This window comes from Zootoca vivipara, chromosome 7 (genome assembly GCF_965207765.1).
Source record: "Zootoca vivipara chromosome 7, rZooViv2.hap1.1, whole genome shotgun sequence".
Taxonomy (NCBI): Eukaryota; Metazoa; Chordata; class Lepidosauria; order Squamata; family Lacertidae; genus Zootoca; species Zootoca vivipara.
The window spans coordinates 45963066-45990360 of NC_142590.1; the positions used below are offsets into that span (position 1 = coordinate 45963066).

At 44.9% G+C, this 27295-nt stretch overlaps 2 protein-coding genes across 4 annotated transcripts in view; one reads left to right on the plus strand and one right to left on the minus strand.

Annotated features, from left to right (window-relative positions):
• The first annotated feature begins 403 nt into the window (after positions 1–403).
• On the plus strand, positions 404–6508 carry DPH2 (diphthamide biosynthesis 2). 2 transcript variants are annotated; one of them, XM_035124377.3, is made up of 7 exons: positions 404–551; positions 1190–1359; positions 2320–2432; positions 2909–3129; positions 3995–4627; positions 5553–5735; positions 6113–6508. In XM_035124377.3, the coding sequence occupies exons 2-7, from the start codon at positions 1207–1209 to the stop codon at positions 6235–6237; spliced, it is 1428 nt and encodes a 475-aa protein (XP_034980268.3). In that variant the 5' UTR covers positions 404–551; positions 1190–1206; the 3' UTR covers positions 6238–6508. The 2 variants fall into 2 exon arrangements, with proteins under 2 accessions (XP_034980268.3, XP_034980269.3); XM_035124378.3 differs by having other exon boundaries at positions 542–664.
• A 1598-nt stretch (positions 6509–8106) lies between these two features.
• Positions 8107–27295, minus strand: part of IPO13 (importin 13) — a 49076-nt gene continuing 29887 nt past the window's right edge. Inside the window, exons 5-21 of one of the 2 annotated variants that reach the window (XM_088674098.1) lie at positions 25859–26025; positions 25509–25629; positions 22729–22876; positions 21849–22030; positions 21236–21262; positions 20533–20667; positions 20042–20185; positions 19436–19516; positions 18926–19063; positions 18440–18536; positions 16894–16946; positions 12432–12515; positions 11693–11759; positions 11368–11426; positions 10908–10997; positions 10353–10534; positions 8107–9565 (exon numbers count right to left, since the gene is read on the minus strand). In XM_088674098.1, coding sequence (XP_088530224.1) covers positions 9469–9565; positions 10353–10534; positions 10908–10997; positions 11368–11426; positions 11693–11759; positions 12432–12515; positions 16894–16946; positions 18440–18536; positions 18926–19063; positions 19436–19516; positions 20042–20185; positions 20533–20667; positions 21236–21262; positions 21849–22030; positions 22729–22876; positions 25509–25629; positions 25859–26025 — 1872 coding nt within the window. In that variant the 3' untranslated portion in view covers positions 8107–9468. The remainder of the gene's footprint in view (positions 9566–10352; positions 10535–10907; positions 10998–11367; positions 11427–11692; positions 11760–12431; positions 12516–16893; positions 16947–18439; positions 18537–18925; positions 19064–19435; positions 19517–20041; positions 20186–20532; positions 20668–21235; positions 21263–21848; positions 22031–22728; positions 22877–25508; positions 25630–25858; positions 26026–27295) is intronic. The other variant, XM_035124373.3, reaches the window with a different exon arrangement.

The following is a 27295-nucleotide window of genomic DNA, read 5'->3' on the forward strand; positions in this document are numbered from 1 at the left end:
ACCACGCTCCACGTGACCAGCCCAAGTTTCTCTGACGCCTCTCGCCGGCTGCGATGATTGGTCGGATCGGAAGAGGGCGAAACTCCAGTCCCCACAATGCACCGCGCTGATAGGCTTCCCGTTTATTCTACTTTTCCGAGGGCCTTGCTGTGTCGGGATCTTTTATTGGCTGCAAAGCATTCCGCTAATGACGTAGGAGAATAAAAAAATTCCTTCAGTAGCACCTTAAAGACCAACTAAGTTTTTATTTTGGTATGAGCTTTCGTGTGCATGCACACTTCTTCAGATACAGTGAAATGGAAGTTTCCAGGCACTTATGTAGAGAAGGGGTGGGGAGGGGTGGGGATGGGGAGGGGGGATCACTCAGAAGGGTGGTGGAAATGGGTGATTGACTGACTGATAGCTGACGTAGGAGAGAGAAAGTGAAGCGTAGCGATAGAAAAAAGACGCGTTCCGATAGGGAAAAGAGCGTGGCGTTCTCATTGGGTGCCTTTAACCCCACCCAGGAAGTGTATTGGTGGCCATGTGGTGGATGTTGGGTGTTCCTCTGGGTGAGTAGAGTGACAGTAATGGGACACAGTAGTTAATGTTTCTTAGGGCGGGCGGGGGGATACAATTGCTTTGTGTGCAAAGGGGTTCCAGATTCAATTCCTGGCATTTCCAGGTAAGGTTGAGAAATGCTTCTGCCCGAAATGCTAGTCAGTCTTCTTGACAACATGGAGCTAGAGCAGGCATAGGCAAACTCGGCCCTCCAGATGTGTTGAGACTACAACTCCCACCATCCCTAGCTAACAGGACCAGTGGTCAGGGATGATGGGAATTGTAGTCTCAAAACATCTGGAGGGCCGAGTTTGCCTATGCCTGAACTAGAGAGACCAGAGGTCTGTCTTTGTGTAAGGAGCCTTCCTGAGTTCTGCTGTTTCCCAGGCCGCTTCAGTGCCATTTTCTTGTCTCTCTCTAAACCCATTTCAGTGCATGTTTCTGAACGAAGGAGGCATTCTAATCAGTGTTAGTGATTAGAAGCACGGATACAAAGGGTTTTAGCTATGTCTGTTCCCTACTGATTCATACAGACTATGATCCTGTAAATGTGACCTTGGAAAACTGAAGCTCAGGACCATTCTCATCCAACATCTTGCTAGTAGTGGGATATTGCTATGCGGATGACCATTACCTTGTATTTTTGTAGTTTGGATATAGGCCACCATGGCAACAGCATTCAGCAGTGATGGTGCTGAGGTTATGCAGAGGGCTGTGATTCCTGCAGAAGCAAGTGGACGTCCCCCAACCACCAGGCTGGAAGAGTTCTATGAATTGGAGAGAGCAGCTGCATTTGTATCTGATAATGGCTTCACTAAGGTGAGATGGTAGTTTGCCCTCTGCCAGAAAGCTACAGGCATGAATGTCAGTTCTTCCCCTATAGTGGACATCCCCCCACTCCTGCAATAATCAAGTATTGGGGCACTAAATATGGGGGACTTTAAAATTTTTTTTGTTTACCTAGTATGTAAAACAAATAAATATGTAGAAGCAGCTCACACACTACAATATTTAAGGCAGAGATGTGGAATCCTCCCCCAAGGGCCACATCTCCCAGGGGGAACATGCCAGCGATGGGAGAGCTGAGGCTGCCCAAGGCACATCTCTTCTCCCTCCCACTTTTTCATTTTCACCAGTGATGTGAGGTGGACTTTTTGGTGCTTTATTTTTCCACAAAGTTTTCATAAGGTCATGATCAACAATGAATGGATGCCAGTTGCAAATACAGCATTAGGCAAACTGGGCAGTTTCAGGTTTTTAGCTCTTGTTTGCTAAATACAAGTAAAATAAAAATACCATTCTCTAGGGCAGGTATTCTTCAACCTTTTCGGACCCAGGACCCACTTTTAACCCAAACATACATATGGAGAACTATTTCTTAATCTTTTATCATATATTTGCATGGTGGTAATGCTCCTGTTGTGACCCATCTTGAATCAGGCGGTGACCCACCAATGGGTCCAAGTCCACCTGTTGAAGGCCAGTGTTCTAGGGCATCACATACTGCCCTGTTCACACTATCCTAATTTTTGAAGGATTTTTTTCCAGGTTTTTGAGGGAGCCACAATGCAGATGGAGGGGTATATTAACCCTTTCCCCAGTGCTGCCACCCTCACCCTTCCAACCCCTCCCCCCATGGCAATTAGACGTACAAGAAAAAATCCTGTCCGTGTGGATGAGACCTTTTTCTTGGAAGCCTAATTCCCCAGGAAAACCACAGCACTGCTAGCTGTGTACAGTGGATGTGTCCTGAATAATTATCTTGGGTTTCTTTTGTAGGTTGCTCTTCAGTTCCCCGATGAACTCTTGCCAGATTCAGCAAGCCTTGCTAGCAAGATGGAAGCAGCAACTGGCGCCAAAATGTACATTCTGGGGGACACATCATACGGCAGGTGAGGTCACAGCAGGAACCTCCTTCCACATAAACACATGATAGAAGCACGGGCCGTAGTCCTATAGACACTTGGGAGTAAGCCTCATTGAAAACATGGAACTGAGAACACACACAGGACTGGACTGCAGGCTTGCCTTTTCAAGGGGTTCTGTAGTAATATGTCAGCCTCTGGATGTTCAGCAGTCTCTTGACTGCCTCTGCTGGGGTGAGGGGACTATTTATGACAAGAGAGAAGGACTTTGGGATCATTAGTTGCTCCCCAGTTCCTGCATCTTGGGTGTTGGTAACAGAGTATTTTTCCCATCTGCTGTCAGGCCTGGGGCTCCTTGCATGCTGAGTGAGCTGGTGACGGGAAATCCAGTCTCTACAATGGCAACCCATTTACTACAAAGGAAGCATTTTTCTGCGTGTTAGAGGTGGTAGGTGTTTTGAGGAAAGCTGCCCTCCATAGCTAATGCTGTTGCTTTTCTTTAGCTGTTGCGTGGATGAAGTGGCAGCAGAGCACGTGGACGCTGAGGCTGTGGTGCACTACGGCCCTGCCTGTTTGAGTCCCTGCCGCAAGCTGCCCGTGCTCCATGTGTTTGGACGCAAACAGCTAGACGTGGTGCGCTGCACAGAAGTCTTCCGGGAGTTGTATCCAGACCCACTAGCTCATGTGGTTGTGCTGAATGAAGTGGCCTATTTTCATTCTCTTGGTGAGACCATGGGGATCATAATGCGGGTGGTGGGTGGTATTCAAGAGATACATCAGGCCAGGATGGGAAAAAGCTACAGTGGGCATCCTCTGACCTCAAACAGTGCTCTCCTTGCCAATCCTGCCCTTTATGTCTTATCTGCCTTTCCAATGTTACTCAGTCCCAGCTTTTAAACATCCTCTACTATCCTCAGGGCTGGATTAACCAGGAAATGCCTAATTCTCTCCGTGATCCCCACCTCATTTGCCACTAGGATACTAGTTTGCAGTTTCCTCAACGATAACATTCTTCACAGCAAAGCTAATAGACCTGCATGCTAATGTTCAAAGGCAAAACCACATAAATTAATCAGTGCAGTTTACTCCTTTGTAGTTCGAATGAACTAGGAATGTGGTCAGTTAACGCATAAATACCCATGGAGGAATTACAGATACCTGCCGAAGAGGCTTTTATAAGTTCTATGAATCTATGAAAGTGAGAAAAGGCAAAACAATACTCCTGTGAATGTTCCAATTTATATTTCTGATTTGGGGGCTGGAGGGGTTGTTCTTTTTTAAAGGACCACAGAAGTAATCTTTCCTTGTAATATTAGCTTTCAGTTAACTCCCCTCTGTTTACATCCTTTAAATCGGGAATGGGGAACCTATTGCTCTCCAGATGTTGCTGGACTAGAACTCTTATCATCCCTGACCACTGGCTATGCTGCATGAGGCTGATAGGAGTTCCCCATCACAGCTTTAAACCTAGTGTCTAGCATAACGGCCCTTCCCTGTCCATGGAAGAGGCCTGCTGAGTATTTGGAACAGTAAGAAGTGTGTGACAGTTGTCTCTTAAATGAATGGCTTTTCATTTCTCTTCCTCTCAGATAACCTGGCCTCTCAGCTGCACCCCATTTATCCCAATGTAGTTTTCTCTCAACTGGATAACAAGGAACTCCAGCCAGTTCCCGGGCTGGTGCAGAAATTTGGGCGGCACTTTGTAGTGGACAGTCAGCATGGTCTTGACAACTACACCATGTTCTACGTGGGTTGTGAAGGCCCAGAACTCACAAACTTCATGCTGAGCTGGAACCGGTGCCCCTTCAGCTCCTTTAATCCTCAGACAGGACAAGGCCGACGGGAAACATTGGATGTGAACCGGGCTCTGAGGCGACGGCTCTATCTAGTGGAGCGGGCACGGGATGCCCAAGTAGTGGGCATTGTGGTGGGCACTCTTGGTGTGGCAGACTACTTGTCTGTTCTGGAGCATCTGCGAGGAATCATTCAGCAGGCAGGCAAACGGGCCTATACCTTGGCTGTGGGTAAACCCAACCCTGCAAAGCTGGCAAACTTTCTAGAGGTGGACATTTTTGTGTTGGTAGCCTGCCCACAGAACTCTCTGCTTGATTCAGCTGACTTCTACCGGCCTGTGGTCACACCCTACGAGCTGGAGATGGCATGCAATCCAGCACGGACCTGGACAGGCAGCTATGTCACAGATTTCCGTCACCTCCTACCAGGTAATACTAGGTTTCGTAACTGGAGTAGAGGCAACAACCAGTGAACTCCTTTCACACCAGACTCTTGAAGCTGCTCCCCTCTGAGCACTGGAAATTATGTTTGGTCACAGACTTCCAAAATTCTCTCTGCAGGTGTAAGGGTTTGAAAGTTGCTTTATTATAATGATAACTTGAGTCTCATGATGAATTGCAATTTCAGACTCATAAAAGCTGCACAGCTCTACCAATGCTCTTGGGCCTGCCCTGAAGGCATAGTCTGCTGCAGCAGCAATGACCATAAAGTTCCCTACACCCACACAAAGACAGACCAGCGGCAGGGAATAATTTCTACATTGGGGATAATTCAAATACATAGGGTTGTATCCAAAATAGTAACACGTCCTGTCAGTGCAAAGACTTTCACTTGCACAATGAAACTCCCTCTCCTCTTGCCCTGAATCTATCTAGGGGTTCCCCTAACCCTTCAGAGCCGATTTGGGAAAGGGGGAAGTTCCATTGTGCAAGCAGATAGAATTGGGCTCTGCGTACCTCCCATAATCCTCTCCACATTTGCCATATGAAATGGTGGTCAATGAAGGGTTGTACCTTGCAATGGCCAGTGGGGCTGATGTTGCTCACCTGGCTTCCCCATGCCATGCATTGCTGCCAGTGACCAAAAGGGGAAAGGGCAAGGCAATGGGGAGCTCAGCATGGTATAGGGGCAGGAGAGGAAGCATCAGAGTAGCTATGCCCTTATCAAGTTCCCCAACCTCTCAGTAACAAGCAGCATGTTGGGAAGCCAGGTGAGCAATGCCAACCCCTCCCACTGCTGTTTTTCCATGTGCTAATTCTGCACCTCTTGATCATCCTTAGGTGGGTAAAAGCAGGGCATGATTCTGGATGGGCCAAGCTTAGCTGTTACTCTTTCCCTTGCTGTTTCCTGCAGGAGCATGTGAACACACCCCTTTCCCAAACAAGGTTTCAGAGGCTGACAGTGAACCCAGCATTTCACTCATCACCGGCGAGCTACGCTCAACTTGTCTTTATACAGCACCGGACCCAGAGCCAAGCTCTGGCACTTCTGTGACCTGCCGCAGCTATATGCATATAGCTGAGAGTAGCCCAGCAGGTATGTGCCCGAGGGGTCGGGAATTGAATATGTTAACGGTCCACACAAATGGTGGCAAATCTCATCTGATAGGACCTTGTGACTAATGGTTGTTCTTGGGAGATGAAAATGGCTGTTTTGAAGTCTGTTATGTGATGAATGTTTCAAAGGTTTATGCTAGTGTCAGAATAGCAATTAGCAACCTAGTTGCCTTCCTCCATTTACAGTTGCAGTAATGAGCAGTGGCATGAAGTGGGCCCCATGGGCTCTCATCCATAATCTCGAATATACTGTAAGCTCTTTTCCCTTCCAGAGTGGTGTCTGGAATTAAGTTTGGGAAATCATATATGCCATGATCATTACTCTTCTGTTTGTTTGTTTGTTTTTGTTTGTCTTAGCCTCATTTTTGGAGTCACGAAGCTGGCGGGGGCTGGAGCAGCAGCTGGGGCAGTCAGCAGTCACAAAAGCTGTGGCTGGACGGCGGGGGATTGCCATTGCATATGAAGATGAGCCTTCTGGATGACAGTACCAGCCGGGCCAAGCTGAGAAAAAGCTGCCTTCCCTTTCTGCATCTAGATAAGATAACCAAACACGGCTTTTATTATAACATTCCTCCTCCTACCCACAACTAGATACATGTATAAGGCAAGGAATATCACTTTCCCTGACCTGGACATTTCTCTTGGTGGATGGACAGATCAACATTTTAACTGGCTGACATCTACAATACAGTAGTTTCCCCAAATGGTGTTTTTTATGTTAGAAGCTAAGTAAACCTGTTCTTCTCACTGTGCTCTCAATTGTGCTGGGGTTTATCTGTGCACATAAAGCAGCCCTGGGCCAAGAGTGGCAGCACAGTAGACTTGGGGTTCTGTTGGGGGAACAGAGGTGTGTAAGAGGTCCAAAAAGTGAAGAAAGAGACCACCGCATAGCAATAGCTTAAGAGTTATAGACAGAAAGGCTAAGATAGACAGGAGTGGGGCAAACAAGAATACTGAATAACCAAGGAAGCATGCAACTCCATAAGCCATACTACAAAATGCAGCATAACTGTGGAGAAGCCATGTTTAGACATGAGCACTGCTCCTAATATCCATAAGTTTGTTTCCTCTGAACACTATTTTCAGAACATCACCTCCACGTTCCATTCTCCAACTGCCATGCCATACCAGACCAAAAAAAAAAAAAGCACAAGGTATAACAGGCACAAGCTAGTAATGATTATGTTGCTTTTTGCTCCATGCTGCAAAGTATGATCCAGTTCCATGGCCTCTTGCAGTCTCTTGCTTGTACCTTCTATTCTACTTATACCACCTATGAAGATGTGGGTCAAGTGCTGTGTGCAAGGCAAGCTCATCAGTCAAGGTCCTGGGCAGCAGTTGCATAGGTATCAGGTTCTAGAAAGCAGCAACATCATATGCTAAGCCCTGTAGCAGCCCATGACCACACTTACCAGTGATCAATACCTTTCCTAATAAGGCAAAGTGTGGAGTGCTTAGATAAGCAGCATGGAAGTAAGAGCTTCAAATAAATAATTGAAAGGTATAGCACACAGCCTCAAAATGCTACTTTTGAGAAATGTTTCAGTGCAAAGAACACCAAACAGAAACACTGAAATCAGTGGAAAGAGAGAAGCTGCATCAATGCACCACATGCCCAAACCTAGAAGGCACATTCTCTGCCAAGTACTGCTTATTTTGTGCATTAATGTAGATACTTCTCTTTACCGGGTTGTAATCATGGCCACTGCTATACAAATACCAGAGTACTGCTTTCCCCCTAATATAGCCAACTGTACTTTGTTCTTTCCATGTGCACTGTGAAGGTTTCACAGCTATTCAAGATAAGCCACCAAGCCATTTTATAGATTACTTAATTACAGATCACTACTTCAATTTCTGATCAAAACACATAAACTACTTGGTTGCATTGATTAGTTAAACATTAAGTCCAGATTTGATGTGAAGATTTCTGATGTAATTTGACTTTTTTAACCAGTGAAAGCAGTTACTTAACAAGCCAGGATTACACAAAATGCTTGTTTCCAGATTCAAAGTACTTCATCTGCCTGAACTGGAACAACCCTTACTTGGAAAAAAATACGGTATGCCCTATTCACTTTTCAAGACTTAACCTAGAACAGTGCATTGTCAGTATGCTACTTTTTGCATTTACTTAAGATGCCTGATTTTGTTTCAGCTTCTGTTGTCCCATAAGCATATTCTTCCCCAAGAACATGTTTTGCCTTGGAAATGCAGAAGATCCAGCTGATGTCTACATAAACCTCTAGAAGAGCAGTTCTCAATTTTTTTTTTCATGGGCCACTTGGAAAATGCTGTGGAGGGTGTAGGCTGAGCCAGTTACTTTTTTGTTTTATAACTCATACTCTAAATAATTGTAGTCTTTTATTTCTAATAAGATGGATATGCCTGTTTTTTGTGAGCAAAGTTCTGTGAAGTCCATCTCCATCATCAGAAAATATAAAGTGCAGGCCCAAGTACAGATACTTTTGACCACTCCACAAACCACCTTAATGGAGCCTGCAAATGTGTTTGATAACTTCTGCTCCAGTACTTACCACACTGGTATCTGCTATTGTTATTTAGATGGTTCAGTGGTTACTTTGGTAAGCTCTTGTTAAATAGAAAGGATTGACAAAGGTTCAAGCCATCCCAACCTACTCTTATGTAAACTGAGCTCCACTACCTAGGGTTAGGAAACATTATAGCAAGTCCCAAGTTAGGAACCTACTCGTGTTGTATGGGGAGGTAAGACTGAAACTGGCCCTGGAGTCATTCTGAATTGCACATTTGCTCAACCAGGTTAGTCTCCAAACCTGCAATATCAACAGTCCCCCATATGAAAATGATTTGCTCCTCTTCCATCCTTCCACCATAAACAGTAGCACACTGTGAGATTCATTGTCACATCTTGATCTTCAGCTGCAGAAGCAACCAGGGACATTTTTCATTAGAGCGTGTAAAGGTGGCTGCAACCCTTTTAAATGAACCTAGAAACTATCATTCATATTACAGGCTAGTATGATGGTATGCCTTCCACGGGATGCTCCTATAGATTGTTGCCTGCAACAAGAAAATTTGAACTGGTTATGCAACTTTGCCAGCACACCAAGAAATGCAAAGGCTGGCAGGTATGCTTCCTTCTGAGAAGCTAACTTTGATTCTTCCCAATACTTTGTTGCAAAATTTGGATTTCTTCTTTGTTCAAAACGACGACATACTCTTCTTTATTACCCGTTAGGCTAGGGCAGCTAGAAGTGCAACTGCAGCTGCTACAGCTTTTACCCTCCCCTGCCCAATATTGTCCAAAAGTTACGTCTCCTCCCCCAATTCACCAAACACCACAGCTTAGAAATAGCCTTAATATAATTCAAGGCTGCAGGGCCTTCCACTTCAGTCAGACACAAGCTGCCTCATGCAGGGCAAAGGCAGACTCTTTAGGAACAGACAATACCACAGATATGTCTACAGGAGTGTGCCGGGAAAACAAGGGGCAATCATTGCACCAGTCTAGCAGGGGGAGGAAATCTCCTCAGCTCCAGCCTGTGCTCCAAGTCCTTGTAGCCTGCTGCCTCTGAACATGCAGGAGGGATGGACAAACAGCTCATTCTTGAGAGGAGCAGCCTCAGCAGGTTAGTTGCAGTCATCATCCTATGAGCTGGTTCAATAGCAGCGTTAGGCAGTGGCAGGTAGCCAGCAGATCTGTTCATGCTCCTGTTTTGCTACATGGCCCCTCAGTAGTCTGCTGTGTATTCGGTACCATGCAGTCCTCTGCACAGGAGCGTGAACTCCTTTACCATCTCCTTCACACGGCGTTTGTTCACACGCTCTCTGGTAACACAGAAAAAGAATGATGTAAGGCTGATATATAAGAATGGTGAATGAGTCACTTAAAAAAACAGCTAGAGCTGAGTCAGATGTTCACATATACAAGGGCACCACCCAGTGCCAAACCCATGGAATCCCCAGCACTGAGAGCTGGGCACTTCAGACATGCTCCACACAGCTACTATAATCATTGCTGCCCTCCATTAAGACATCCTCTTTTAAACAACTCATGTTCCTGTTCTGCAAATTATCGTTCACCAATGCATCTCAGTTCATTGGTGGCTGGATTAATCTAGTGAATCCTGCTCTTCGAGCCGTAAGAATGCAAGAAGAGTCTGCCGGAACAAGCCAATGGCCCAATGCAGCAGGCTCTGTTTATGTTCCTGTTATAATAATTATTAAATGCTGGTGAATTCATGGGTGTTTACATGGAGTAGCAGGGGCTTAAAGGAGAAACCAAAGCAACACCAAGATAGGTAGCATGTCTCTACAAGGATAAAAACTCAAGTTCGTGTTTAGTTTCCGTGCTACCCTTTTCTATTTACCTCTACTTTATATAAATACCTTGAACCTTTCTGAACATTTTAATTTACTAAAATATAAAAAATAAGCAAGCTCTTTAATGTAGAAGATTCTGTGGAGGACTGTTGAACCTGGGGAAATGCTCAGTATCTATCATGATCACTCATGACAATTTGGAGGCATAGACAGAAAGCTGAAGAGCCAAGAAACTCCCTTACACATTTTCCCCAACTCAGTCTTCCAGAAAAGTCTTCAAGAGAAAATTCACCTGAGAATTTGCTGGCTAAAGATTTCCTTTTGTTCAGGGCTGACACGGGCTGATGGAAAACCATCCTGCTGCATCACTTCCTTGATCCAGACACTCAAGTAACTGAAGCAGTGCTTGTTGAGAGCAAAGAGGATCTCAGCAAAGTGATCCATCAAGTTGCGTGCGGCTTGGCCACCTACACCCTGCAGATGGAGCAAATCCAGTTAACACCAGACAATAATCCTCCCAGGAGACTGCACTGCAGGAGGGAGCATTACATTACAGACCTAAGAAGGCTCCAGCAGATTGCATCAAGGGCTTCAGCATTTTTAAAAAGGAAGTGGCCAAGGTGGCACACTTGCTTGGGAGTAAGCACCACTGAACTTAGTGGAACACACTTCCAAGTAAGACACGAAATACTAGATCAGGCTGGAAATCATTCAGGGATATTCTGGTTAGAAGGGAGCTGAATTAATAAAACATACTGGAATAAGTGCAGCTTATCTGTGAGCATGGCTCCTTCCAGTTATTCCTTCTAATTGTCCCTGACTTAGCTTGAAAAGCCCCACTCCTTACCTCAAGCACAGCCTGCAGCAGCATTTTGCCATTCTCATGTACCACTTGTCCCACCGGTGGAATCTCCCCACAACGTGGCAATAACTCAGTCTGTAAGAAACAGTGAGAAGGAGTTGATGCAAACTGTATTGCTATAACTCAGATATATACCCATCTATCTCCAGTCCCATGTGGGAGACTAGCACATTCCTGTATACATGTCCAAACAGAGTGGAGGTATATACAGTTAGGAGAAAATGCCTCCATACAAAAACCCAACTGCAAAAGAAAATAAAAAGGCCCAAATGGCAACTTATGAAAGGAGAAGCTCCTTTCTGGAATTTGGAGGAGGCTCCCTCTCACCAGTTCTGGGTGCTTCTCCATCCTGTCCCAGCAGAAGTGCTTCCAAGCCACTTGGCCCAAACACAACTCTGCCTGTACCACTGGCCAATGGCAGATCTAGCAAAAGCAAAACACTCACAAAAAAGCCACAGGCAGCTTTGACAGTTGGTGCTTCAGGGAACTTCAAGGAGATCACACCTAGAGGGAAAGCAACACTTCAGGACTCAGCTAACACAATTCAAAGCTTTCCACAGGAGCAGGGAAGGAAAGGAGCCTTCCCTTCTCCAAGCACAAGGACCTTACATGGAGCTTCAGCTGGTCTGATTTGAGGGGTGTTTCTACATCAAACATGCAGGCTGTTGTCATACATCTGAACCTTTAAGGAACACTGCCTCATTTGGCTAAATCAGCTTTCCCAATTGCATCAATGGAGCTCGATTTTTTGATAGTTTAGTCTTACTCACCACAATGGAATACTGCTTTGACATCCAGGCTGGTACACAGGAACAGGTCAGGTTTCCGTTTGAGTGCCTGCAAGGTACACACACATACACAGACAATAAACACAGCTCTGGCAGTCCAGGGGCAAAAAAGTGCCACAGAATAGCTCCCTGGCCAAGACCCCCATGTGCACTTACCTGGCCCTCAGCCATGGTGCACAGTAAGTCAGATATGGCAGGAAAGGAAAGAACATAAGTAGGACACTTCTGAAGTCAAGGGCATCAAGGTAATTAAGAACCTCTGAAGACACATGTAATTGAAAGATTACCTAGAAACAACCTACTAGGATTCCTACTTTGCTACAAATGAAGAAATCCAGAGATGTGGGAATTCCTTTCTACACCACCAGGAAAGGGGGCTCATCTAGTTTCAGTATTCCTGTTAAACTACAAAAAGGCTGATTTTACTTGTGACTTAATATAAATATTGCTGCCTGGCAGCTTATTTCAGCACCATAGACAGCAAGCACAGAAAGAATTTTGCAAGCCTATCTATTTCAGCACCATGGACAGCAGTTCCCCACTGTTACTTCCATTCCTGAAGGACCTAAACATTTGCTCTACCATGGCATTCACAAAACAAGGTGAGACCTATTAACAAACAGGGCCCTAAACAACTTATACTCCCACACAGCTATGTGAAGTATGTGCTTTGTCAATGAAGCACGATCTTCCGGGGCTGCAGAAGTATTGCTTGCTGTACCTGCAACTTGATACTGATCGCTGCAATGACTTGCTTCCAAAGCTTTGCATTCTCAGATTCCACTCTACATGCCTTGATTGTCCACTTGTTCATCACCCAGGTGGAAGGAACAAAGAGAGTTAAGGAAAGGGCTGTAATTCAGTGGCAGAGCATCTGCCTTGCACACTGAAGCTCTCGGGTACAATTTCTGACATCTGCAGGTAGGGCTGGGGGTGTCCCCTGCCTGAAACCTGGGAGAGCCGCTACCAGTCAGTGTAGACAATACTGAGCTAGATGGACCAATGGTTTGACTTGGTGTAAGGCATCTTCCTATAATCCAACATTATGTCCCTTTCTGTCACACAATGGTAAATATCTGCCTGGTGCTAATCTGCAGGGTTTTCAATGGCTTTGTATTGCAAAGGCTACTGTTAAAACCAGCGGCGTAGCTAGCTGCCTGGCTGCCTGGGGCGGCAAACCCGAAGGCACCCCGCTGCGCACAGGAGGCATGTGACACAGCAAACCCCACGAGCAAGCCACGGAGTGAAGCAGTCTCACTTGCATCGGGGCTTCTCCTCCTTGCTGCCCCCCACCCCCGTTACTACGCCACTGGTTAAAACTGCTACGGAATATTGCTAATACTCTAAAGTTTTAAAAATGATTTTTATTCCATCACTCTAGTAAAGAATGTTTCGTTTGTTTGCATCCCTCCAGGTACATTTTTATATATTGAGGGCCAGATTCAACTAATGAGCCCCACTAGTGGAACTAGCGCAATGGGGCCTCCCCTCTTTCCTCTCCCTGCACCCAAATTGGCTGGAGAGGGGCCAGGAGACCCCCCCAAAACAGCCTGCAGTAGGAAGAGAGGGGCATCGTTCCATATGGCAAGATGAAATGCTTGCTTTAACAGAATGATTGCCATAGTGCTATGTTGAATTCCTCCCACAATGTGTTACAGCCAACTTAGTGGAAACAGATTTGCTTACCGGTAGTACACAGTGCATTGTGAGCCATCAGTATAGAAATAGATAAAAAGGCCAATTAAATCAAATGTCTGAGCCCACACATCTTTGTATTCCGTTACTGAAACATTTGCTCATATACAAAGTGATGCAAATTAAACCATGCAGAATAAATTATATTAATACCTATAGGGGTTTCAATAAACAATTTAGCCGATATACCACATAATGACAGCCAGTTAAAGGAAACTCAGTGCTAGCTCGCAATATGCTCATGACTTTGTCTCTCTCAACAACTACCTTTGTATCAAAGCAACCTTATGGTGGTGCGCTAAAACTAGGACCTCTAAGAACATATTTAAAATTTTCATCTAAACACCTATGCTAGAGGAATGACTCTAGTGTTCTAACATTTTAAGCAATTAAAATTGTTCCATCAAAAGATCATTCTTTTGCTTCTCCCTTTCCTCTTCACTTCTCCCCCCCCCACGGCAGTACACACACACAATTTCAGGGAAATTCAAATGTATATTTAAGCCTAGGCTGCCAGTCTTCTGATTTAGGGATAATATAGGCATTAGTGGGGCAATACTTGCAAATCAAGATGATTTGATTTTTGAACAAAGGAAAATGTTATATATTATTGTATAATTCTGCCTACAGACACATTATGTTTCGCAATGTACCAATCACTTGAATGGACAAGCGGTGTTGTTACATACTCAATGGTCATCTCATTTTAGCAAACTGACCCTTCTGCTAGGCCTGTATTCTAGTCTCGCTGGATGGCTTCAAAGGAAGTGCATGCCTGATGCTGATGCTGTGAAGAATTTTCCTACTGATTTGTCTCCACACTAAGCATGAGGGGAGAACATTCCCCTAGGATTTCAGACTTCTCACATACTCTATATCCAGTGTCTTTAAACTTGGTTTTTGGGACAGAACAAGCCTGGACATGGGCCACCAGTTGGGCAAGTTAAACAAACAGCAAATGTTAACATAACTCTTCTAGGGCATTGCCAATTTAGGCTTACTGTACTCCAAGAGAAAAGGGTATAGGTGACATTCTGCCAACGAGACACCGCCAGCAAATGATAGGAAACTAGCAGACTGCAGAAGTTGCACTTTCAAATGCAACCCAGTCCTCTTTGCCTCATACAGAATCCGGAACCATGTTACCTCAAGGGGCATCTTCTCCCATATGAATCCACTCTGCCTCTTTTGTTTAAGTTGAGTTCTTGCTCCAAGTACTACAGGTGTATGTAGGCTGGTAGCCACAAAGAGCATAACTCTTTGGGTAATGGCATTCTGCCCTTGGAAGTATCTCTCTAGAGAGTCTGCTAAGATGCATTTTGGTGCATGGCCCAAACATCTTTTTAGCAAGGCAGTTGGAAGCTGAAGAGTTTCAAATGCTGGACTACTGTAATTAATCTTTTAGTTACAAGTGTTTCAAATATTGCTTCAGAATTTTATTGTATCTTATTGTAAGCTGTTTTGTGGGTCTGGCAGACCAGGAGGTAGTATCTTATTTTTTACTCAAAGAATGAATGAAAGTGCTAATGACTATATGGGGAGTAACCAATATATCAGCTGCCTCTCTCTCCTCTTTTGGGTGTGTGTTAAGTTTTAATGTGAATGCTGAGAGATAGCAAAAGTGCAATGGGATTTAGGCTCACAGATGAGGTAGAATAAGAGAGAATGAGAATGCAAGTGACCCCAAGATGCAGGGTGCAGTGTCTCCAAACCACCAGCTTTCACATCTCGAAAAGAAGTGGTGAAAAACATACTGGGCACTAGTAGCTAAATCAGCCCAAACCCAGGCAACTTCTAATTTGAGCTCCTCTCAAATTATATGGAGGCAAACAAAGAATATTTATTCAACCAAGGGAGGAAAGTGTGTGTGTGTGTGTGTGTATGCAAGAGGAAGACATACAATATAAAAAGGTATTAATAGCATTGCTTTGAGTCCACTGAAACCCTACTGCTTTAATTTCCAGTGTGGGCCAAACTATGACACCCACTGTCCCAGACACAAGAGCTGCATTTTTTAACTCTTCAGGATGAATATTGGCTGGTGATTAGGTCTCATCTGGATGCAGTCAATCAGAAGATCTGGGGTCCCAAGTTGTTCCATGTCTAACTGCTGGAAGTATGAGCTACTGTAGGGCTTTCAACTGTGTCTGTGGATGCTCCAGGGGCTTCTCCTAGTCCCTCTCTTCACATCTCCCATTCCAACTGCATTTTCCTTCATCTGGTTAAAGCTGCCCCCTACCCCCATCCCAGGATGAAATTGTTCCAACCCTCTCCTGAGAACATGGATCCACCATAGGGCTCCACCTATATAATTATAACTGATTTCAGTATTTGATATTTAACTGTACATTGATAGCTGACATCCCCTTAACATGATGACAAAACAAGAAAAAGAACTTTAAAGGGTGGCATTTTAATTCTGCGGTTTGCTGTTGTCAAATTTCAAAATTTTCTGGAAGTTAGTTACTGTGTTACTGAAGAGAAGTGTGAGATTTACAGTAACATATTAACAACATTGCCTCCCATATTTGCATCTGTATTAACTGCCACAAGGGGGAGCTAAGCACTCAGACACTTCCCCCATCACAGTCCTGTATACAGAAACCCCATTAGGCAACAATAAACCAGAGCCAACGAGAGAACATCTTACTACAGTCAGGAGATCAATACCTAAGATCTCACCCCATTCTGCTCCATCAGTTCTTAGTGTTGCAGCTTATTTTCAGTCTAGGGATTGTTCATTCAAATCCACTTGTTAGGGATGCTTCATCCTTCACTTACTCCACAGAATGATACCCGCCAGCCCCTGCTGTTTGTATTCCACCACCACTGCTCTGCCCTGCCCTGTGCATGATGTCATTACAGCATTAGAGACTGAGCTCTATGAAAGATTCACAATCTGGGGGGGGGGGGGGGACAAAACACCAGACACAGGAAGCCTTGGCAGAAATGCTGGAGTGCAGAAGGGTTTTGGGATCAAACATGGGAGACAAGGCTCATCTGCTATCCTTGCCCATTAGTTCAGCTGCCCCTCCCAGATCCACCAAGTTACTGAATACATCACTCCTACCTAATAAACAGAAACTATGGACTTGCCAGCATTTGTAAAGAAGTCAGAGTCACTTCAGACAAGCACACAGATCTGTACCAGGACTGGAATGCTGCTGCCAGAGCACTTGAACTACATTTACCATTTTTCAGCAGCCCCCTCCTGGGCAAGGCCACACCACATGACCTAAAAACAAACCCAACCTACAAGCCTTGTTGCATCACTAGGTATTGCCCCTTGGGGAATGGAAAGGGCAAACTCACACCTATGAAAAAGGAGAATGTTTTGTTTTCAACTTCCACGGAAACAGATGGAGAAACTCGATATTCAACTAAAAGGAAAAAACGTTGTCAACAGAAAGCTAAAAATAGGTTTAAATTGAATTAAAAAAGAGAAAGAGAGAGAACAGAAAGTGAATGAATAAGAAACTAAAACACACCTGTGCCAGGAGTTGCATAAATGAATCAACAATATCAGGATGATCCCTGGGCCCTAAAAATATAATAAAGATGTAACTGAAGAGAAAAATCATACAAACAGCAACTCAACATCATATAGTTATGTGATACAGAAAGAATTTACAAGTGAAAACAGGAGTAAGGGAAGGAAGGGGAGGGTGCAAGGGGGTGGGTTGAGGAGGGCAGGCACATGAGCAGCTTGAAGCAAGTTAAAGAAACAAAACATACAAAAATCATGGAGCTTGGAAACCCAAGAACAGAAAGAAAGTGCAAAGGAATAGGCCTGTGCCCAGAGTCCCCTGCCAAGCACCAAGGATAGGAAGGGGAGAGCTCATTGCACCCTAGCAGGGGAAGAGAGAAGCAGGAGCTAACTGGACACCAGTTTTATGTGGAGAACGAACACATTTGAACTGGATACATGTTATCATGATTTACTTGGTACTGAAAGACAACTCCAGAGTCAAACAACAAATCCAGTATTGACATGGAGTAGGCACAAAGTCTTGGAAATCCACTAGAGTGCCGGATGGACAGTCCCAACACAGTATTTTCCTAACACCCATGTCCACATGCCTGCCTAGTTGGGAAGAACCCAACTTTCTGGCATTTTCTGCAGGGAAAGGCCAGTGTGGTTGCTGGTAAGCATACTTCCATTCCACAAAACAGAAAGCCTTGTGGCATTATAAATTTAGCAAATTTATCATCACATAAGCTTTCCTGGATCTGTAAGAATTCTCTTCCTCCATGTTGGCTATGCCTGACCCAGTCAGGCAGTAACAGGGCATCACTCCAAGTACTAGTTGCTCCCCATCAATTCTGAGTTCAAACAAGGACCTGGAAAAGGAAGCAGATACCCCACCAACCATGCTGACTGGATCTGTACATGTATTCCAAGCTTTTCATCTCAGCTGGGGTCAACATGGAGTCAATATGGCAGTTCCATGCAAAGGCAAGTCCAAACACTTGCTGGGAATTTCACAGAGCTGTAAAAGGAATCCTTTGAGCCGGAGAACCAGGGAGATAGGATACAGAGTCCACATGACAAATGTTTTATTTAGGCCACAGGAAAAAACCAAACCCTGATGAATATGGTCGACTCCATAAGGAGTAGTGATGGGGTTAACTAAAAGACATTACAACACACTCCTGAGTGATTCTTGCTTTCTACTCAGAGCCGACTGCTCACTTCATCTTCCTCTGGGGGCCCTAACCCAGGAATCTGATGGGGAGGGCACATTTCCAGTCATAAAGGACAGGAGAAGGGGAGGAAATGGCAGCACTACTGTCCACTCAGGCACTGATACCTGAGGAGAAGCATGCCAGAGAGTCCACCTTAGTAAGAGCTTTTCATCTTAAACTGTACCAGCTAAAAGCTTTTGGAACTGAACAAGCACAGTCATGACCTGAGGAAGGTGTCCCCCTCCCCACCTGCACACACCTTATAGTCGAGTCTGAACAGCTGAAACCAGGAACAGCAGTTTTCAACGTGGCAGCCTCACAAGAGTGAAGGTGCCCAGGCACACATACCTTGCTGAAACAGTGTTAGCGTAACTGATGTGACGAGCAGAAAGAGCGCCTTGATGGGTGGGAAATGGGCAGGCTCATGGGCAAAGATGTGAACCAGCTGGGGATATAAAATACAAAGAAGACTGAAGCCAGAGTAGTCTGGTATGACCCATTCCATCCCATATTTGTAGCCCCTAGCTATCCCCCGTGTAAGTCTAGCTGCCTGTTCTCTGCCTGAAAACATCAACAAGACCCTTGCTGCTAACACAGCAAAGGAGACAGAGAACAGCTGGCATATTCCCACTACAGTAGCTTCTCAGATATGTGCATACACATGCAAGTACACAATTCATGTGTATGTGGGAAAACACATTTTGAGCAATACCTGTGCTTGAACAAAACAAAGGAGACAAGCTAAAGATACTAAGTGGGTAGGAATTACCCAACAGATTATCAGCCTCCATTGTAAACTCAGTAGCTCCCAGAAATTCTAGTACTTAGATTTACCTGTCGAGTGAGATCAATGGCAGATGCCTGAGGAATGGTGCTATACATCTGGCCCAGCATCTCACACAGTTGAGGCACCATGGGTGCAAAGTCATCCAGGAGGGTCTTCACAGACTTTTCAAAAATGGAGCACACAGCCTGTGGGAAGAGGAAGGGCTGCGTCAAGGGAGGACTGGTTAAATAACTTGTTCCTCAGCTAAATATCTATTGATTCTGTACTTCACCTTTCCTCAAAGAAGCCTGAGGTGCCATATATAGTTTCCTCCACCCACCTCCAATTCAGTTCTGTGAGGCAAGTTTGGCATGGTCGGCCAAACTCCTAAGCCTAAAAGTAGAATACCAAATTGAACAGAATGTGGGAATCAACTGAAAAGAGAGGCTTATCCAACATCACAAACATACCTTCTGCCAACAACCACCAGTGCCAACCTGGGAATCTCCCATCTAACTATAGCTAGGTGGGCAAAGTATGTGTGGTTTGTTTGTTTTTTAACCTAGAAGATGCATTACCTCCACAACCTGGGCATCATTCAGCCACTTGCTAAGCACTTTCTGGATAAGCTGGAAGACTTGCTGCAGCACCATCACTACCTAGAGGAAGTAGATAGAAGATAATTACGAAACTGGCTTGGTCTACCACAGTTTGAGGAGCAGGAGAGAGCTCACGACCATTCAGATCCAGGGATGAAAAGATGGTATTAGAGGCCTCTCTAGAGACTGCGCCACAAGTCATATTATGCCAGAGTAGTTTTCAAAAGTCTCACAATACCAGATGTGCAGCTGCCCTCACTTCTTTTTAAAAGTGAACACAAAGAAAATATACACAATTGAAGGGACATTTTTTGAGCTCTCTTCTGATCACTCAGTAGTCACGTCGAACAGCTCACAATCTGTGGTGATGAAGTGGCTAATCTACGCAGGCTCATTCCAATAGTTAAGGGAACACACTCACAGTGCACTACTGATTTTCACAACCCTTCAACCATTCTATGCTACTGCCCAACAAGAGTTAAAGCTGCCTTCAGTTACATGGCAGGGAAGAGGCACAGTCATCTAAATGTGAAGTTGTATGCCCTAATGTATAAAAAGAACTGCTCAGATACATGTGACACCCACCGGATTGGGGCCCTGAGGCACTGGCAGCTTCTTGACCTCTGAGCTCTCATGATCGTCATCATGATGACTGATGTCCAATGTGGTGAAGAGGTTGGAGAGCAAGCCCAGGATGTGGATGATGGCCAGCTTGTTGGAGGGGTTTGGCTGCAAGGCAAAGCATCACTATAGTGGTTACAGTAGACCCAGGATATGGGCCACTCACATCAGATGTCCCAGGTTGGCAGCAAGAATGGACAGCACAACTGTGAAGCACAGTCTAGTGATTGATTCCCCCCCAAAAAAAAAGCATAATGGAAAACAGGGCAGGGGGGAGGAATTTAAAAACCAGAGGACAGAGAGAAGCAATGAGAGGCTTGCAAGACCAAGTAGGTACGGTTAAAACAAGGCACAACTTGCAACAAAGAAGAGTAGAGTTTTATACACAACAGGCTCTATTCTTTCTTAGAAGAAGGTTGGTGAACAGCCACCACCAGGCAAGTGAAGCAGCTCACCGTTTCATCAGCCAGCTTCTCCAGCTGCTGGATGTAAGGAGTAATCAGTGAGTGCAGATTCTTCAAGATCTCCTCCACTTGGAGGGCAGACAGCAAGAAGCCCAGAGCTTGCATCAGCCACATGCACTGACTTGTCTGGGGACAGAACAAGATGGACAACATTCTTAGTTTCTCCTATTATCTTCAGAACGTCATGCTACACTACATCTCAGTTGGAGTTTATTCTCCCTCTATTCTTTGTCAACTCCATGGCTTAAGTCTTAGCTATGCCTTCTGGAAGTCTCAACACAGAAACCTGTGTTTAGTGCCAGAACTTAGCACCAAAATAGCCATTGTCAGAGCCCTGAGTCACCGATAAACACAAATAAGACTCTTTCATGCAGCTTTGGAATGCTTGGAATCATAACGGATGTCTATCTAAACTAGGAAAGAGAAACATGTGACTCTACAGCTGCTTTTGAATTCCGACTCCCAACAGTCCTTGCCTGCAAGGCCAATGGCTAGCAACTTTTGGAGGGTCACAGGCTCCCCACTCCTGATCAAAACTCTGTTTGGGAGACATGCACCCAATTTCACCAATTCCTCTAATCCTCCTCTCATTGACTGGAATGCTCAATACTTCAGAAATAATAACTTGATAGGTAACCATATATTCTGTACACTCTTTGACCCTCTGCAGCAGGGAGGAGTATAAGTATCTTACCTTGTGAATCTGCTTCATTAGCACATCCTACAGAAGGAAAGATGTGAAAAAGTGAATACTCGCCCCACAGCAGAAACATTTAGCAATGCTCCAACCACAATATCAACTGACAACTCTGGGAGGCAAACACTGATCTGGAGCATGGATGCTGTGACATTTCAAGGAAAAGTGGATAAACAAGAGAAGGCTCCCTTCTGATTAACTTATGCTTGGCTCCTTCCATACATGCTTTTAAAAGGGCCTTGAAAAGCTCTCTAATGATTTTCCTGAAGGGTGTGAAAGACTTGTATGATTCAGAGCAGCTTTCTCATAGTAGTTGTACACCTGTCTGATGTACCTATTGTTATCTTGCATCAATCTTTTTACATACTGGTGAGGGCTTGACCTTAAAATGCTGCTTATAAATATCTGAATAAATAATCAGTAAGCACCCTCTCCCTCCTACAGTGAAAGCCAACCCTTCTCAAGGATGCTTCATAATGGATAAGTACTCATCAGTGATTCATTATAGGCAGTGGTTTCATATAGCTTGTCTCCCAAGCTCCATAATGTCAGCAACAAGGATCAACAGTTCTCATAGAACCATGCATCCTTAGACCATTATTTCAGTTACCTGAGAGACAGCAACTATGTTGGCAGCATAGGGAGGCAAGTCATACTTGCATTCACGGCAGATTTTCTTAAGGGTTGAAACACTAGAGATGGACAACTCAGGATTTCCCAGAGCCTGTAGCACCAGGGGTAAGACATTGTTGATCATGACAGGGTGGTCAGCCAGCCACTCTGAAAGTGCTCCTAGAAAGATAGAAAATGCAGAGTCAGGAGCTGCTCTGTTTAATGTGCCAAATGCTATCAGTACAGCCCGCAAAAAGCTAAGAAGTACCCCATCACTATTTAGTTATTTAAAAGCATTACTAAACCCCTTCATTAAAGGTCTAAGCAATGTACAAAAATACAGCAATAAACAGGATCATAAAAACAATAAACAGGATCATAAAAACAGCTAATGCAGTTCCCTCAGCACAGGTGCACTATGTGCACGTCAAGGTGCTCCATTCAAAAAACTGGCTGTAACATTCTCCACCAGATATAGCTTCCAAACCATCTCAAGGAAGCCCCACATGGACTACTGTAAGGCACACCAATTTCAGGCATTAGGAATATTTTCAGTCCAAGGGCCACATTTCCTCATTTCCAACAGTACATGCTGGGGTGGGGGAGTAAAAGAAAAAAATGGCCTCATTCTGTTTTTGCCACACTCAAAGCTGGCACACAGAGCAGAGACAAAACAAGGCTTTCTTTGCAGCCTAATTGTAGCACAGGCTTGGGCAAGGAGAGGGTTCTGTGGACTGGATGAAGAGGCCCCACAGGCCACATCCACCCTATGGACTGCTGGCCTGGTTCCATAGTGTTGTAAGACCTCAACAGCCTGAGGTTCTTTGGGTTAACCTTCTTTTCAGCACCCATTCCCTCCCCATACCCAGTCTTCTTACCAATAGTGAACATAACCGTATCTGCAAGCTGCACATTGCTGATGCTGATGTGAGGAATAAGCCCAATGAGGCCAGGCACTACATCCGAGTAGTTTACATCTATTGTTTCTGCGATAGACTGGAACCCATAAAGCAAAGCTTCTGTGTGCTGCCAGAGAAAAAGATTTCATTCTTGAGTCCAGGCCGAACTCTAATGCCGCACATGGATTTTATTTATTTATTTATTTATTTATTTATTAAATGTATATACCACCCTTCATCCGATTTGCAACGTGGACTCAGTGTTGGTGCTGAATTTTTACAAGGGGTGGTTCAAACACCACTACCCAAATGAACAGCGATATATAAATATTTTAAATTTATTTAATCAAACTTCATTGTGCAACAAAGGCAGAGACAGAACACGACACAGTATGTTGAATAAGTCCCCAACCTAGATTTCATTTTTTACAAAAAGTTATTATTATTTTTTATAACATCATCTTTATTAAATTTATCAAATAAACACTGGTACAAATCAATTCATTTGTTGATGTTTCCAGTTATTTCCTTATATATGATGTCAATTATATTCCACAGCGTAAGAGATGATAAACAGAATAACTCTCATTTCTTGAAATGAACAATAAATTCCACGAAGGAAAAAGAAAAAGAAAAAAGAAAAAAAGAATATATATATCCTATATAATAAAGTCCCTGTGTCTCTGCGTCCAGTCCCTGTGTCCCTGTGTCCGCGCTAATGTGCATGTGCCCCACGGACACAGGGACTGGACGAAGACGCGGGACGTACACACACATGCTCTCTCTCCCCCCTCAACCCTCTGCCTCCCGTTCCCCTGCAGTGGCGGACCAAGATGGCGGCATCGGGCTCCAGGGCCGCGGCGGGAGCCTGATCCGGCTCCCCCGCCGCCGCGGGCTGCGGCCCCGGAGCCCGATACCGCCGTCTTGGTCCGCCTCCTCCTGACAACCCTACCTGGCCCATGGGAGGAGCGGTGGGGCCGCGGCCTTCCCTCCCTCTCTGCGCTTGGCCGCGGGACACGACGGGAGAGCGCTTTGTTTAATTGCGTTCCCGACGCGCCCCGCGGCCGAGCGCAGAAAGGGAGGGAAGGCCGCGGCCCCGTCGCACCTCTAGCGCCCGTTTTCTTAACGGGCTGAATGAGACTAGTATATATATAAAATACCATTAATATACAAAAAGTTATAATGATAAAGTTATACAGTAATGAGTTGTTGATCCTTTACACTTAGTAGCACAATAATAATTGTTTCACCAGAAAGCTTTTTGCAGGGGCATCGTATCTAGTGAGTCAAATTATTCAGGTCAAGGAACCCCTTTCCCCAGCAGCATAAAGCACCTGCTATCCTTCAGTGCAACCCCAACTAGACATCCTGAAAGCTATATAACACACAGGGCTCATCCACACTTCCACTTGTCCCATGCCTTGAAAGCATGGGCCCAAGAGGTTTTCCACTTGTCCCATTTGTCTCACCACTTTCCATGGGAACAGACACCAATCTGCAGAAAAATCGATTGGTGTTTGCTCTGATTCAGCAGTAAACAGTGGATTTCCTGGGGGAAATGAGGCAGGGCAAGTGCAAGTGTGGATGAGCTCATTGTGTAGTCTCTCCCCTTCTTGCACCCATAAGAGGCAGGATACACCTGCATCCATGCTCCCTCTCACCAAGGGCTATTGTAGCAAGATATGGACTGCTGAGGCTGCAGCATACTTAATATGCTGGAGTGCTGGCATGCTTGCTACTGTCTTAAGGCTTCCAGGTGCGTGGACTGTAAATCATGGCTAGGCTGAGTTTTTGCTTGGCTGTCACATTGATGAACGAGGAGTCCCTGCGGTCACTGGTCCTTGATACCCATCACTGTTTACTGTGCCAGTAACACACTGTCAACATGCCAAGGTGAACAGATACATTCTGATTAGCTGCCACACAGAGACCTCTAGCCTGGCATTACCACCCATCATGGCACAGGAGACATATCTAAGAATCTTTTATAGGGCCGTCTCGAGCAGGTCGGGCGCCCTGGCTTCGTCGCACAGCGCCCCCCCTGCCGGCCCCGCGCCACCGGGAGTGCACCTAGAGCCGGGCCTGATCTTTCAGCATCTTTCAGCAAACTGTAAAGGCAGATTTTCTTTGTAACACTGGAGGTAGTGGGACAACTACACTCTTCAATTTTCCCAGTACAGAAATCTAACTTGTAGACTATATAAAAACATGTGATAACACAAACCCTATGGTAAGGAAAAAAGATGTAATTGAGCATGCATTTGTGGATTCTGCAATCATGCTATCAGATATCTTATATAATTTGGTTGCTGCCACACAGTGATGGGAGGTGTGCCAGAATGCTTGCAAAAAACAGCAGCAGTGTCTAACACTAGGAGAGAAATCAGCAAGCTGGAAGTTGGGGCATCAAAGCAATCCTTCAGTCCCAATTTTATAAGTCACCAACTCAGATGTACAGTACAAGGAAGAGGTTGACACATTTCAGACCCATTCAACACTTCTAACAACTTTTTGGAGTTTTGTGACTTTGGATGCCCTTCCACACATACTGCTCTGAGATTTAACAAATGGCTCTTCTAACCAAGACACTCTGCACCTTCACTTTCCCTTACCTTACACCTGTCTTCCACAACGCTCTCTACCCAGGTCTAACCAGTACTAGTACCATCCTTTCTTAAAAATCTGCAACATCTTCAGCCTCTGTGCTTGCTGCATTCTTCTAGCTTGTGTTCCATTTGAGGGTGGAGCTCTCTACTCACCTGCCATGAGGATGGCTGTTCTGTGTTGGTCAAGAGACGACCTAGCTTGTCATATAAGCTGCTCAACAGCTCTGCTCCGAGCATTTCATACACATACATCAGGGTGTCAGAGATGTCCACTCTGAAGAAATGAGCAAATGAGCAATAGTAAAAAAGAGTTACAGAACACTCCCACATTACCAAACAGCAGCTAGATAGAAATTGCTGAAACAGTTATAGCCCATAGCCAAATCAGGACAAGTTCAATGTTTACTCCCATTAATGAAGCATGATCATCTTCCTCTTCTGCAGATTATAAGCATTGCATAACAACTGAATGTTAAGGGATATGATTAGGCAAAAGGTCATACCGGTATATCCGAAATTGCTCCTTTTCATCAGAGGACCAGCAGCTATACTCTTCATCAGAGGGAAACTGTGCCTTGTGCAGGAGCACATCCACTAGCTGGAAATAGACAGGCCGATATACCTGCTGATACATGGCCTGCTTTTCTGGATCAAAAGAGAGGATGTCATCCTGCAAAGAAAAAGATCATCAAGTGGAGGTTGGAAAAATCAGCCCTGAACTCCAGCAATCATGTTGATGTTAATACAATCAGTCCCCCAAGCATTTTGATGTGATCGGGGAAGGGGGGTGATCACCTCTCATTGTTGTTAAATCTATACATGGGAAACCCAGAAATGACATTTTAGAGTCAAGATACTCCACTCAAATATTCTCTTTAATGCATTTAAGATCCTTCCTAGCTTCTAGGAGCAGTTCTACATAATACTTTGTCAGGTCACTCTCTGTAGTATCATTCCGTCTCAACACATTGACACCAACTAGACAAGTACAGAAGCCATCACAGGCTGGTAAAGCAGCCGCCATGTCTGCTTTCTTCTACTTTTAGTGGCCAACACCTTGTTCTTTCCTTTAGAGACAGGTTTAGCCAGGTAAGGAATAAATCCGTCCCCTACAGTATAGCAATGTCTGCTCCAAGAAGAAAGCTAGGTATTCCTATGCTGCTCAAGGCTGGCATGGACAAGGTTACGTTATAAGCTAGGCTGATGCAAAAACAGATGTATAGAAAAGAAAAGAAAGAAGGGATTCTGGGTCACTGAATACAATCCTGGAGCTTCACTAAACCTCTGATTCAAGATTCTTCCACTAGGCAGAGCTTATGAAGGAAATAGAAAAGGGTGATCCTGGGTTGCCTGGCATAAAATTACCAAAGGTTCTGGGAACCCACTGAAAACTGCAAAGGTGTATACTGGTGTGGGTTAGACCATGCAGAAAAAAAGTCTTCTGCTGTCTCTCTGCTCTTGAGCAGCCTATAAAAGATGCTGCTTCAGTTTTGTTCCCTTCATTAGGAACGATGTGCCTGTGGACTCAAGTACTGCACCAGTCACACACTGAGACAATGCATGACCTCATCTCATTTCAAGCTGGCACCCAGAGAAGCAGCAGCTCAACAGCTAGCCTTGCTCTTGGGCAGTGCAGGAGTATGTCAGGCTAATTTGCCATGCTAATGAAGCTTCTGGGCTCCAAGGAAGTGTGGGGGTGGGGAGGGCAAGTCAGACCAGGCTGCACTGCTTCAAGGACTGTGTCTCAGAGTAGCAGCAAGCATACACAACAGACAAATCTGCATCTGCATTAATTGTGCTTGGAACTGGGAATAGCAGCACTTTGCCTGTCAAGACAGAGAACAAACTTGGTCTTCTTCCATAGCTGAAAAGAGCTGTTATCTGTAAGGCTCTTCCAATAAGGCCACTGATGCACTATGGGTTACTCTAGTAAAGAAACA

Coding starts and splice junctions, on each gene's coding strand:
- DPH2 (XM_035124377.3), top strand. CDS start 1,207: ATGGCAACAGCATTCAGCAGTGATGGTGCTGAGGTTATGCAGAGGGCT. Junction 1,360..2,319: donor CTGATAATGGCTTCACTAAG/GTGAGATGGTAG, acceptor TTTCTTTTGTAG/GTTGCTCTTCAGTTCCCCGA. Junction 2,433..2,908: donor GGGGACACATCATACGGCAG/GTGAGGTCACAG, acceptor GCTTTTCTTTAG/CTGTTGCGTGGATGAAGTGG.